Consider the following 14,577-nt stretch of genomic DNA (forward strand, 5'->3'; position numbering starts at 1 on the left):
GTGCGTTACAAGGAGTGAGTGATCAGAAATTGTTAGAGGCGGCGGAAGTGAGTAAGGGGTTTAGATATCAATGGTGTAGCAGGTGCAGTTGCACCAGGGACCAGGTAGTCAATGTGAAAGGGTGTGTATAAGTGTGGTTGTAAGTGAGAGTGAGAACCAGTGAGTATTAGTATGTTTGAGTGTGAATAAAAGTGAGTGGATGTGAGTATGAGTAAATGAGGGTGTGAGTTACACTGAATGAGGGGAAAGAGTGAACTTAAGAGGGATTATGAGTGTGAATGAGTAAGGGTTTGTTAGTTTGCAGGTTTTATGATTGTGAGTCTGCCGCTGACTATGACTTTCTCAGTACAAGTCTGCGCTTAGGGTGGCATCCAAGGTAACGTGCTGTCACTGGTATACTGGAGGTAATTCTTGGCATAAGGGTGGGCACCCAAGTCAAAATGCAGACTCTTGAACACAGGAAGTAATAATTCACATGAGTGGACAACTATGGTAAAATGCTGGTGCTTGAATACTGGAGTTAGTTCTTTACCTTAGGGAGGGCAGCCATGGCATATTGGGGCTGAGGAGGTGGGTTCGAATACAATTTTTGGCATAAAAGTTACCCAGAAAAAATGTTGGCATTGGCACAATTAAGGTAATTCTTAACATATGTAGAGCTCTCTTAGCAAATTTTAACACCACACAAAAGATGGCCATTTCTACAATTGAGTACGGTTTTGCGCTTTTCCCCAGTAGCAGTATGTCTAGGACATTCAGGCTATGATCCTGATGTTTCAACCTGTGTCCTGAATCTCAGTACTGATGACTTTGCATCTGTTGAGATTGATGGCCTCCTGCATCCCGATGGTCAAACAAACCAGATAGCACAGGTGTTCTCTGTAGTGGGACCTCAAGTCCCAGTGTGCACAGCATCCAGGGAATCAGTTCATGGATTATTTCCAGACTTTGACAGAAACTGCAAAAGATCTGCAGTGGTGGCTCATGGACCATGACTGAGTCTGCAGCAGACTCCTCTCCCTATCCCACCCAGATTTGACACTGGTTATGGATGCATTGTTTGTGGGTTGGGGAGGCCATCTTGGACGGGTGGAGATTAGAGATGGAGGAGACTTGACTACACATCAGTTTGTTGGAGTGGAGTTCAGTTCGCTTGAAGTTGAAGACCTTCCTGCATGCCTTCAAAGGAATGTTGGTGCAGGTGCTCACAGACAACACTGCCGCCATGTAGTACTGCAACAAGCAGGGTGGGTTGGGGTCTGGACCATGTGTCAGTAGCCTTTGCGCCACTGGAAGTGCCTGGACCGCGCTAATGAATTTCTTTGGTGATTAGCCACCTGGGGTGATCTCTAAATGCCAGAGCGGACAAACTCAGCTGCTGATGCTGAGCTTATAACAAATGGCAGTTGTACTCATAGGTGGCACAGGGCATCTCCGCCAATGGGGAGAACCTTGGCTCAATATTTTCGCTACCGCCGAGAAGGTACAACGTCAGCACTTTTGTGTGTTTGAGTTTCCAAGGCAGCTCTCTCTCGAAAACTGCTTCCATCTAGAAAAGAGCTTGGGTCTCCTGTATGCCTTGCCATCGCTGCCTCTTCTGCCCCGAGTTCTAAAGATCAGTAAAGACAGAGCTCAAGTCATCCTAGTGTAACTGGATTGGGCCAGGAGAATGTGGTACCCAGAACTCCTGGGCATGAGCATCTGTCCTCCAATCCAGTTGCCACTTTGGGTGGAACTTCTGTTGCTGCAGCAAGGCAGGGTACAGCACCTGTGCCTGCACAATTTGCATCTTTTTGCTTAGAGATTTGAGGGGCAGCCGTTGGCCTCTTTTGACCTTTCTCTGAAGGTTATTGATGTCAACTTAGCATCGAGGGGTCCCTCTACAAAATCTATGTATGGTAGTCGCTAGGATAAATTTGTGGTTTGGTGCAGCACCCACCACATTGACCTGCTGCAGGCCAAGTTGTCTGATGTATTGTTATTTTGTCCATGGTCCGGCAAGGACTTGCCTTGGGTTCTATTAACCTCTTCGGTGCTCATGACGGCTCCAGGCCGTCATGAGTCACGGTTGGCGTGTGCTCATGACGGCCGGGAGCCGTCCGAACGTTGTTGCTCCTCCCCCGCGCAGTTAATTCCCCGCCTGTGTGGGAGAATTAATCGGTGGTCGGAGTTCAGATGGCTCCCGGCCATCATGAGCACATGCCCACCGTGATTTATTATGGCCGGGAGCCGTCATGAGCACTGCAGCGCCACCCCCACCCCCTAGACCCCCCACACCGTGGCGGAATACGCACCGCGGAGAAGGGGTTAAAGACTATTTATCAGTTATTTTGACTTTTGTTCGGTTGCCTATTAGCCTCCTTTATTTAAGTCACCTGTTCTGATGAGATTTTAGCAAGGTTTGCAATATTTGTTTCCACCAACACCCTAAGTGATGCCATAGTGGGACTTCAACTTAGTTCTCACTTTTTGATATGCAACCCTTTTGGACCACTGCACAGTTTGTTCATAAAGACTCCTGATGTAACAAAGCCCCTTCTCATAGTGATAACATTGACTATACCGTATGAACAAGCTGCAAGTTGTTTCTATTGATCCAACTTATAGTACATTCTTCCCAGATTCGTGGTGGTGAGGACCCGAGCTTCCTATCTGTTGAAATTGATCACTCCATTGCATGTTGGACAGGCTATCGCCCGTCTGTTATTCTTTACCTCACAACATCCCTCTAAGGAGGAAGAGTGACTTCATTGTTAGCATCCAAACAGGACACTAAGCATTCATATTGATCACACCAAAGAACATCAGTGACCAATCAACTCTTGGTGGGTTTCTCCGGAGGAAGCCAAAAAAGGGGACGCTCTCCTGATGGATATTTCTTGTATAACTAACTGCTAAGCACCGGGAAAGAAGCAGCCTCCAGGGACCTTGCAGCCTCCTTCCACAAGAGCTAAGGGTGCTACATCTGTTCTGGAACGCAAAAAATGTACCAGGTGGCTATGTGGGTTTCATTGCATACGTTTACAAAGGACTACTGTCTTGACAGTCGGTGCCATTGAAAATAGCTTTTAACCTGCTCAGTCCCGCAGGGCTTTTAGATTTGAGTCAGTCCTCAGACTCAGCAGCTGGGGATGTACTGCTGTGGTATCTATTCAAAAGATGAGAAATCTGTGGTTAGTAGTAGCAGCCATCATAAGAACAAGTTACTTACCTTCAGTACCAATCTTTTCTGGTCAACACAGATTCCTCACTGGCCCTTCCGACTCAATTTCAGGTAAATTGGGCTAATTTTCTATGTAAAAAGATCCTACCCTAGAGATCTGCACACTTGTTATGCCAATTTCTCGATTGCCTCTATGTCTGAGAGCGCGCATAGCCTAAGAAAGCAACTGGTGTCTGCACTCATGTGTGGCGCTTGTATGCAGCTCTGCTCGTCTCTTTCGGAGCTGCACAATGCCTCCTACGGGCAGGCATAAGTACTGCATTAAAGTTACCGGATCCAGGTCAATGTTTGGGGAATATTCGTACCACAGGAATCTTCATTTAGATAGAGCATCCACCAGAAAGATCGGTACCAAAGGTAAATAACTTGTTAATAATAATGCTTTGGGCCAATGGTGGCTGTGTTCCGCATGCATAGATAGCCACCTACAGCCTCCCTAAAACGTTTTATTGAGGTGCCACAGAACAGTCTAAAGACAAAACAAGTGGGGCCACCAACACTGTGTGCATAGGGTGCCTAATAATACTGGGTGCTCTACTCACTGTTTTATCTAAGAGATAATACGAAAGCAGAAAGGTTGTTAAGTGGCAGGCGGTGATTTAAAATTCTGTGACATAATATGCATAGTTTGGATTTACTGAAAGCCATCTCTCTTGATGGGAGCATAAGAGGGGGCAGAAAAAAATCCAGCTTGGGCACAAGACTCCCACGCCCACGCCTCTTCTGGTGATTCTACTGCTAGCTGCATCTAGAAAAATATATGCTTTAAGAGAAAAAGCATGTCGTGTTTTTTGTTTTCATGGCTGAAAAAGGCTGTGTGGGTTACACTTTATCTTAAACATATGCGTGCAGACTGGGGTACAGTGAAGAATTAGAAAAAAATCTAATCAAAGTGTGAAAATAGGTCAGCCTATATGGAACAAGGAACAAGAAATACACTCACAGTTTTTACCAAAACAAGTCATGGGTCTTTATTTTTTCAGCCAGGGGTATAAGGAATATCACTTTGCTCTCCCTCTCGCAGGGAGAACATATAAGTTCATTGCTCCCTGCACGGCAGCGCGGGGTTCCAGTGTTGGATAGCATTTCTAGCTTCTCGACTTGGGCTTCATGTGCGCGACGTAGTAGTCGTTGCAGGCGATGTTGAGCCCAGCAATGAGGGAGTAGAAACTCTGAAAGTTGATCTGCCCTTCCCGGCACTGGTCTAGGTCCTTCATGATCTTGTCCACTGCCAAAGGATCCCTCTGGTTCTGTTGGAAACAAACATAAAATCAAAGGAGGTTTCAGGATGTTACAGTTACGACAGAAAGAAAGTGGAAAGACAAAAAAGTCACCACATTAAGGGGTCTGGTTTCAAATTCTGCTAACTGCAAAAGATGAATAAGTTCTTCTCAGTTCCAGTTTTACATTGAACTACAAATACCAGAATACAATTGTACGGGAAGTGGGATACATTGATGTAACTGCACAGATACATTTAAAAACTCTCATGTGGATAACTTCAAATTATTTAGTTAGCACCAAATGTGAAAAGGCACAACCCCTTGTGAGGGCAAGAATAAGAATTTAGATTGGACTATCAAGACCAGAGCTAAATTGGGAAGGAGGTTGGATATACTGGATGTAAGGCTACTCAAGAAAACTTTAGATGAACATAGGTGTTTAATGAGCCTGGCGTCTGATACCGCCTTCTCTATGTGGTACAAAGTACTATGTCTTCTATTCCATGAACTCTGATGACGCGTTGCAAGCACAGATGGACAGTGACAGTGTACTCAAAGCATGCATAGAAAACATGATCTAAATATGTATTGCACAAACGTAAATTTTGCACCTTCACATTGGAGATTAAAGAAACCGATTCAGGCTTCATGGTGGTAACCTATTTTTCAGCAGATGCATTATTTTTCGTGCAATTCTGACATGGCAGTTGTTCTTTTAGAGAAATTTCTGTTCCTTTGACCATCTCAACAGGATCACCCATGAACTGTTGCTTGCACTAGTGTTTCACACCGCAACCATGTCATTCTCAGTGCTTGCCAGTAGTACACCATCAAACCCAAGAGTACATGACAAACATGAGATACTTCATGGTCTTTGAGAGATAAAGACGTGGTCAGTGTCTTTAAGGATGTTTTCTATGGGGTGTGGTTTCTCGATCTCCCATTGATGCGTTGGGGCGCGGCTGCCCCACGTGTGGTGTATAGCCCATAGCACAATCAAGATAATCAGCCACCGACCTTCAGGCTGCACCATGTCACAAGGCACTCTGCTGCTGCATGTCAGGGTTATTGCAACACACGACTTGCCTCCCTTCCTTCACAAATAAGGTGTTGAGCAATATGTTTTTTAGTGCACCAGAAAATAGGCAGGCACTTCCAGGTACTTTCCTTATCGTTCTCTTTCAGAAGAAATATCTTCTAAAGGATAAATTGTGAAAGGTGAAACTAGGACTCCTGAGGTCAATGCAGGCTTCTACACTCATCCACAAATAGTGCTATGGGGTAAATCTCTTCACCTTCTTGTATCTGCTAGGCTTGGCTGTGCTCAGAAACAGATGAGCCTCACGCACAAAAAATATACACGGTCTACTTTAACAGTGTCTAAAAGTGTTAGTAAGAGTCACTGCTACGTGTTACTTCCAAGTTACGGGTGGCGAGAATGGCTCCCCTAGCTTGAAGATGTTGTGCAGGGCCTTTAAATCTAGGTAGCTTCGAGGAGTCTTAGGAAAGGGACATGTAAGAGAGAGAACTCTTTTCAATCTGCATAAACAGTTGAACACCAATCACAGTACAGTGATTTATATATGACTTTACTGTGGGCCAGGTAAACTCACTTTTGTAAATCCATTTACATCTAGTCATCATTTATAAATTTGCATATCTATGTGCAATCAAAACTTCGCCCAACATATAATGTTTCTAGGATTTCTGGGAATGAAAGCAGTCCCAATTTTTAAAGTGTAAAGATTAGATGACAACCCGTGACAGGAAGCATTGTGGCTTTGACCTATGTCCTAGTGCTTTTATGTCTTTGTAGAAAACTGGATTGTATTTTATCTTCCCCTGTAGTTGTCCAAACTTGGAGAATTCCATGTGAAAGTGGGGTGGCTTAATAGGATCATACATCTCTCTCTCTAAACAACAGGAGAGTTGTTAGCTCAAGCCCATCCTTAAGTACTTTATTGCCACAACTGAATCCACAGGACATTGGGCACCATTAGGTGAGTGTGTTCTACCCCAAACGCAATTACTTTTTCACTATTCCTGGCTTTTCTGCCTCCGTTACTTGATTGTCAAGGAATTGGGAACCAAAATCAATATTGAAGAAGATCAGAACTCTTAAGTATGATAGACTTATGTGTATGAGGAAGGTTACTACTGGCTGGTGTAAATATCTCACCAGGTGCAACTTACCCTGAGAAATTCAGTGAACTCTTTCTCCATGAAGTGTTTAAGATCATCTTTGTTCAAGTAGCCTTTGTCTCCACTATATTTGTGAAAAGTAAACATAATGGTTTCCATGGCTTGTTCCAGTTGAGTTGGTACCACCATCTTTGCAGACTGTGTTGCTAATCTTTTAAGAAAAAGACAAATGAAGATTTATGAATTAATTCTATACACAAAACTAATGTAGAAAATGTAATCTAGAACAAGGTTGGATGGAGAAAAAGAAACTAGCAAGACATTCTTTGTCGAAAGCTTCCCATTTTATAACCAATGTACATCCACCGTTCTATATATTAACCGAAGTTAGTGTGTTTTCTGGATAAATAGTTAACTAAAATTAACATTCCAGATGACACCAAAAATGTAAACCTCAAATTAGGTGAAAACACGGTTTTATGAAGAAGAAAAACACTGCTATTAGATTGAATACCCGGTCTGATATGCAGAAGAAAATTACAACTGTCTTACAATTCCTAATATTTCTTTCATTATAAGAGTATTTTTAATGCCTATGAACTGAGTTTGGAGTTTAGGGCCAGCAAAAAACTATATAAACCATGACCCTGTTTAGAAGGAGCATCAGAGGCTGAACAGATAACAGACGATTAAAATAAATCTTGAAAATTCATGGAGGAATAAAGAAAAAGTTCAGTGGTGGAGTGTAGAAACAGCACAATACCTTTTAAAAATATGTAAATAAAAAAGACTGACAGTTGTGAGTAAAACGTGGGTGGAGAGATGGAGAGAAAGGGCATGAAGTAAGGGACGTCGATGGAAATTGGGGTTTCTACATCACCACCACCAATCAGACGTACCAAAAAAAGAGGACAAGAAGTGGTGTGGGAGAGAGAACGGTCATGAAGAAGGCAGAAGGAGGATGGAGGGGGATATGAAGGGGCAGGTGAAGGGGATATGTAGGCTTACACTCTGACAGGAAAACAAAAGAAAGAGGATGTAGAGTTTTTGCAAGGGCAAAGAAAAAACAATATAAAACAACTATAGGGGGTGAAGTATTTGGGTCATTTAATGGGATCAATATGATCCATGCCAAAAACAAAATGATCATAGTAAATAATATTAATAATATGTAGCTTATAGAGCGCATGGCTACCCCCAATGGAAGTGTCCCGGCGCCAGTACATTTTTAGCACGAAAATCATTCACCGCAATGGATTTGATTTGACGTCTTGTTAAATGTACTTTATTTAGAAAAATACGAGGAACCAGGTTTGATAATGTTTCAGCAGAACTGGTTTCTTCAAATCTGGTATTTGTCTAGAGCACAAGGATCCATTATTCAATGCAATTCCTGGATGCATGTAAGACCCTTTTTTGGAACACAGTGCAAAATGTCCATCATACTGAAGCATGGAGCCCACTGTAGTGAGCATGAATATTCAGTCGCACTGGAAGAATGAAAACTACTGAATCCTCAAATCATACACACCCTGGAGACCTGAGAACAAGGACAATTGTTTAGTATCCAATGCTTGCAAAGCGTGCTATTGCTGAATCAAAAACTAATGCAAACCAATATTGCCATCTGGTTTTTCTCAAAATGAAAGTGTTTTATGCTCAAGAATCTGCAATTAATGTTCTACCACGATTCGGCCTGGCTTGTCCCCAGAATCCTAAATAGCATCTCCAGCCCAAAGCCCTAGTGAACAGTCGCGTTCCCCTCTAACCATTGTATTTGTATCTCAGGAAACTTTTCAGGCTATGTATATCAAACACCCTTTAGGCTTAAATAAAGGCTAATCAACAACAAATATAAAATTGTGAAATGTTGCAGCTTTATAGATCAACATCTATATAATGTATGGAATACGGTTTGTCTTTACCAGGGTCATTCTCTGTGAAAGAACCAGTTTTTCATGTCCTGTTCTGCTTCCTTGTCTATAGAGACACGCCTTTCTTGCCTGGAGGGACAGTCATGCTTCCCATTGCTAGGCGGCTCCCTCATTTTGAATAAATTCACACCATTGTTTTGCTTAGATGATTGCAGCGTGATCTGAATGCCATAAAGTGTTCCAGACTCCCCGGGCACATCAATGTCACTCATCAAGTGCAGTACAAGGAGGGCCACTGAATGATTTCTCAATGCTGTGGATTATTGAGGGCCAGGGTTAGGACGCAGTATAGAGTAAAAGGTTTAAATCCATAGAGGTGAGAGGGAAAGAAAGAGAGAGCGACAGAGGGGAGGAAGTGGGGCGCACCATAGTGAGTGAAATCACAAAAGAATTGTGAAAGTTGTAGAAGCGCGAAACGGAATTGTTAAACATGTGAAGTTGGAGAAGGTAGCAAGCTTGACTTATCACACTCAACTCACAGTAGATGTCTGGATATTTGCAAGTCCCCCCAATTGTTCCATTCCCTTGCCTGTGGTAATACCACACACCCTACTCGGCCTCAAACGTGGTCTTTACTTCCACACTACTATTACTCTTGTGTGTCTGTCTGACCCTTTTTGTAATGTTTACTGATTTTGCTGCCACAACTTCTCCTAGAACAAGATTCCATACATTAACCCACTTTCTTGAAGAACGTCCTCATGAGTCTCCAAGGAGAGGTGTGAGGAGTACAGCCCACCATCAGTCTTCTCTCTTTCAAGCCATATTTTTGTGAGACTTTGCACCATCTGCGATACTCCTACTCTGGACTGACTTTCAGTTTATCTTCTGGAAATATGGCTGCAGAAACTCAAAACATCAAGCTGAGGACTCGTTAATGTGGTGAAAGCACAACTCTTGTCTGCCTACTCTGACATTCACCTGGCCATGCTCAACGCCGTGTTTTGAAACCATGACTCTTAGCCAGCATAGCCGCAAAATCTCTTTACTGTGCAATGATGACATTTCTATCACTCGTCCTGTCCCAAACAGCTCTCCTTGCAAACTCACGACTCTGCACTTCATTGCATTAAATCCTAAAGCATGGCATTGGTTTACTGCAACCTTTTTCATTCTTTCTGTAGCATCACCTCTGCTCCAAATCTTGGTTTCGTCTACAAATACGCAGACATTCTCTTCTAGTCATATGCAATGTAGTTAGTTAACGATTATGAAAGATTCTTGGTTTTGACAGTACTAATCATTGCAGAAAGCACTGTCTCTCACCTTTCAAGCGTACCTACATCTCACAACATGTCATAGCCTTTGCTTATGCAAAGCACGACCCAGACTGTGCACAGGCTCCTTAATTTGTATGGAATTCATCTTGAAACACCTACAGTCAACAGGGTCCTCTGTGTTCCGTTTGTTCAGTGGGGCCTACAACTGCCTTGGTGTGGTCCTGCAGTACCACTCCAGTATTCAGAAGGTGGGTTAATACGTTTGTCAGCCAGGACGCATCCCATCTCTTCCCAGTACATTCAGAATTTGTTGTTGTGTTCGTTTGATGTGAGTTTATCTCAACTCTTTCATTATTAAATGTCTTGCAGTCGGAGGAGGAGCTACGTCAGCAAACGAGATGGCTGCTTAGGCTCCCGGCTCTGCCGACCTCCGTATCCCGCCGCAATATCCTGTACATTATCCTGATTTTACGCCTAGCCTCTGTGTACATGAACTGTTCCGCAATCCGATGGTGCAATCCGGGAACTTTTATCGGCTGGTTTGACGAAGTTACATCGAGTTGAAGATTGTGGCCTACTCCAGCAGTGAAGCCGGGGCCTCGAGTACTTTCACAGCTGGGCTGCAGTGCAACAACATCGGCCGGGAGACCCAGGCTGGGTCCGGTCAATCGGAGTGGAGGCTTTGTTTAAGCCCGAATTTGGCGGCGATCGTTTCTATTGCTCAGCATCGATGGAGGAGTGACTCTGCTTGCTGTTGGCTGCGGGTGGGGGTCCCCGTCCCGCGGACCCGGTCTTGGGCCCGCCGGGGTTCGGTGGGTCGGGGTCTCTGGCCTGCGGCCTTAACCGGGTTTACCGTGGCTGCGAATAAAGACTGGTCACCCTCCGCATCTGCACGTTCGTGATCCTGTTTGTCCCCCCTAAGGATGCCAGATTCACCCGGGGAGGTGATTGTGATTGGTGTTGGTGTGAGATTATGGTTCGCACGGTGCTTGAGCCATCGCTGAGGTCAATATTGGCAGAAATTAGGGCGTTTCATTCACATGTGGATGTCTTATTGTGCAAATTGGACATGCGCCTATCTGAGATGCTCCTGGTGGAACCGGACCCAGCCTTACTGTTGGAACAGCAATCTGTAGCCATTCAAACCACGGCCATTTTGACTCCGTGCGAGAACCCCGTGAGGAAGCAAGTATTGATACCATCGGATGGTGCCCTGGAGGAAGGTGTTCCCGAGGTCGTCAGTGTATTGCCGAACCTTCCACCACTATCGACTTTGGAGGTATCGAAAGGCATTCCCCTCCCAGAGACTTTTGTTCTTGACTTTCCATTCATTTTGTGGTCGTCTTCTCCTTTCTTGGTGACTTTACTACTCCTGGGCAAGATACGTTGGGACTGTCCATCTAGGAGGGAGAGTCCTTCTGCGTCTGAAGTTCTTGTGGACTCGCAGCCTACGAGTCGCCATAGATTGATTCTTGATGACTCCCTTCTCCTCTATTACTCCTTTGTGTGCCTTTGGGTCTCGCTGGGGGGGGTTCGTGTGCTGATTCGGAAGGGCCAAGGTTAAGATCAACTAGGTCGGGACGGGTTGGAGTGGCTTTTACGGGTATTCGACCTGCAACTGTTTGATCTAAAAGGCTGGGCGGTGTATTACGGTACCCCCTAATTTTTTCTATAAGTGTTGTCATACGTTGGCCTTTTAGTGATAGGGGGTGTCTGTTTCTGGCGGGGGACTAAAGGGGCTGGGAGCCACAACGGATAAGCCCTCCTCCACTCTTTTTCCTACTTTTAGGGTTTTCGTTATTAGGGGCGACAGGCACGCTGCTAGTGGGGTTAGGCTGTAGCCATTTGCAGGGGTGCAGGGTGGGGGGTTGGACAGGGTTTTTTATTTTGCATTATTTTATTTCTATGGCCTTTTTCTTTCCTTCCCTTTCTCTTCCTTAAAGGATCAGGATAGCTTGTGAATCATTCGGATTCTTATTGTGTACTTGTATTTAGTGCTTATGCTTTTTATGATATCCTGATTCCCGGGTGGGCAGGACCTGAGAGGTGGCGCTCAACATTGAATGTATATTGTATTGTCGTTTGCATCGATCCATATGCTTTGGCGCCAATGTTCCATTATAGCGGTTCTTACGTGCATATCCTGTTTCTTGCCCTGTCCCCCGTATTCTTCTGTTTGATTGTATGGCACCTGATCCTTTCTTAAATAATATAAAATGGAACCTCTGTCTCATCCTAGGACTCAGTTGTGCATTCTAATACAAGCTCTATTATGAATCGCTGCCGGACCTCCGGGTTGTCGGCTGATGAGCTGTGTCGTACTGTGATATAGGGGGTCTTAATTTTGTTTAGCGGCCGGCCCCTGCGGTTGTAGGCCCATGCTTGTATTTATATTGAATGCTACAATAAAGGTTTTAAAAAAAAAAAAAAAAAAAAAAAATGTCTTATAGTCACTCCTTCATTGTATACTACTGTCATACAAGGGTTTATATTCAAGGTGTTATTCAACCATGAACATCTATCAATAGATTTCTTTGTAAATGCATTGCAGATGCAGATATAAAGCAATCCAACCTTTTACACGGTCTTACCTAACATTTAAGGTTACTCGCATAACCATGTTTTACCATCCTTTTGATTGGGTGACTTGTACCCTTCCACTGCATGCATTCAGCTAACTATGATTATTTTTGCTTTTCGCACTCCTCGGGAGTGCATGTGTCTTCATATGCACTCCCGTCACCTGTGAGTACTTCCTCTCTCAGTTAGTCCCCTGCCCTTGCCTGCTCACTACTGACGCTTGTTGGTGGGGTTTCCTTTATGTCCTTCATCACCCTCATCCTCTGTTGCTCTCCTGCCCCTTTCAGTCCCGTTTTTTTTAATACATTTTTTTTTTATTACCCTTTTAGGACTATGCATATTAATTTTTTCATTTAACACTGAAAGATGGGGTGCCACCATCTTAAAAGGCTGTAATAAAAAAAGATGGCAGCCGTGTCATAATGCGTATGCGACCATGAGTGGTGATGCACGCATGCGTAGACATTATCACGCTGGGGCTGCCATAGCAGTAAGACGCTTCAGTGTGCAATGACACATGCAAGCATAAGCATAATCTTTTTTGCCAATGCTGTTCAGCAGCATCAGCAGGTCCCATTTTCTTTTTTGTCAATGCTGAACATCATCACCAAAAGGCATGAGCAAAGCCAATAGGTCTGCTTTGGCCTTGCCGGGCGTGTTTTTAACTGTTGCTTTAGTCTTGTTTCTCTTCTTATTGCACCTTTGAACTAATTATGTTGGGATCGTTTTGTTAGGCAAATAGACTTTTCTGTTGTCCTGCTTCTGAGATCCCCCACCCGACTAAGCAGCTGAGCTGCTGCATTGTTGGCACATCGTATCAGCTTTATTGTTCAATTTGGATGCTTTATGATGTCTTACTGTTCATGTGGCAAATGGCAAGCTCATAAAAACAGGACTCCACAACCAAATATAGAATCCTGATTCACAAAATTAGAAAGAATGTCTGTGCAGAAATGAACTTACTCATGCTGAAAAGGCTATCAAATAGGTAGGTGATAATCTCAACTGCCATATGGTTGCTATCAATTTATAGAATGTGTTATATAGCATGACAAAAACACTGCATCAACTCTACAGTAGTGGCAGGCAGGGAATGAAGGGGGCAGGGCGAGGAGGATGACAAAATATAAATTAAAAAACCCACTTATCTTCTCACGGCCGTTGTCTCTCTTCAGCTTCGCTTCCTGGCGAGTACAGGGAGCAGGAAGCACGCAGCCTCCCCATAGCCAATCACAACGCTGCAATGCAGGGTTGAGATTGGTCTGAGGGCCATGGTTCAACGCTCAGATAGGGACAGGAGCCTGTGAATGTTCCCCACCAGGCTGCGCAATACAGCATGGTGGGGAACATGCAAAGTGTGCATGAACCAATCCTCCCCCCATGTGGCAGCAATCCTGCCCACCCTAATCCAGCCCCTTAGCTCCGAAAAATAAAATCATAATAATAATGTTATCATTTTATTTTTCCTCTTTCTTGCTCTGAGAGCAGTGGGGCGACACTCCTCCACCTTAGCATAGGACACGCCCCGGCACTATATCGACATACCCCCAACGACTTCATATAGTATGTCTTGGTAATTAGAGGTAGGAATAATAATTATATGCTTACCGTGGCGATCTAGTGGTAGGCTATCTACTGAATGCAGTATTATTGAAGGTCGATATTATTGACATCAATGTAGTGTCATGCAGCAAAACAGCGTGTACACACTGAAGGAAAGGCCTTATATGTGGTCTACCTTGTCTTTCGATTTGTCCCACACTTCGGGGTTGTCCCAGAGAATGAAGAATGGCCTTATGTTCATGCTCTGGTTTCCACAGGTTTTTCCATTCTTTCCGGCACATTTCCCTGGATAGCTTCTACCTGCTTCAGGTGGAATGGGTCCATGGAAAAACCTGAGGGTGACTGTTTTACCACCCCACCTGTAATCTTGGTTCAGCCAATAACTCCCTTTAGGAGTAGAATCTGAATTTACTCCACACTTGTAATGAGCACATTAGCCTGTCCTTCACCATTCATCACTCAATACTATGCTCAGCTGTGCACGTGGCGTTCATGCCAGCAAAGTAGAGGTGTACTTGTTGCACACCCATAAGGATGACTTAAGCTCTTTTCGCTACACTTACAACATATAAACCACAGCCATCCGATCAGGACCAACTGCGGCCAATGCATCTGGAAACCAACATCCAGATACAAAGTCAAGGACTGCAAAGACTGGTTCAAGCGCTGTCTCCCAACGCTGGTAAATCTGG

The 14,577-nt window shown here is 44.2% G+C and overlaps 1 protein-coding gene across 2 annotated transcripts in view; it reads right to left on the bottom strand.

Annotated features, from left to right (window-relative positions):
- Positions 1 to 4,167: 4,167 nt before the first annotated feature.
- The window catches only part of LOC144799939 (protein S100-A10-like), a 35,049-nt gene continuing 24,639 nt past the window's right edge, over positions 4,168 to 14,577 (bottom strand). For both annotated transcript variants that reach the window (XM_078671569.1, XM_078671570.1), the window contains exons 2-3: positions 6,640 to 6,799; positions 4,168 to 4,473 (exon numbers count right to left, since the gene is read on the bottom strand). In XM_078671569.1, coding sequence (XP_078527695.1) covers positions 4,312 to 4,473; positions 6,640 to 6,777 — 300 coding nt within the window. In that variant the 5' untranslated portion in view covers positions 6,778 to 6,799 and the 3' untranslated portion in view covers positions 4,168 to 4,311. The remainder of the gene's footprint in view (positions 4,474 to 6,639; positions 6,800 to 14,577) is intronic.

This window comes from Lissotriton helveticus, chromosome 12, assembly GCF_964261635.1.
Source record: "Lissotriton helveticus chromosome 12, aLisHel1.1, whole genome shotgun sequence".
NCBI lineage: Eukaryota > Metazoa > Chordata > Amphibia > Caudata > Salamandridae > Lissotriton > Lissotriton helveticus.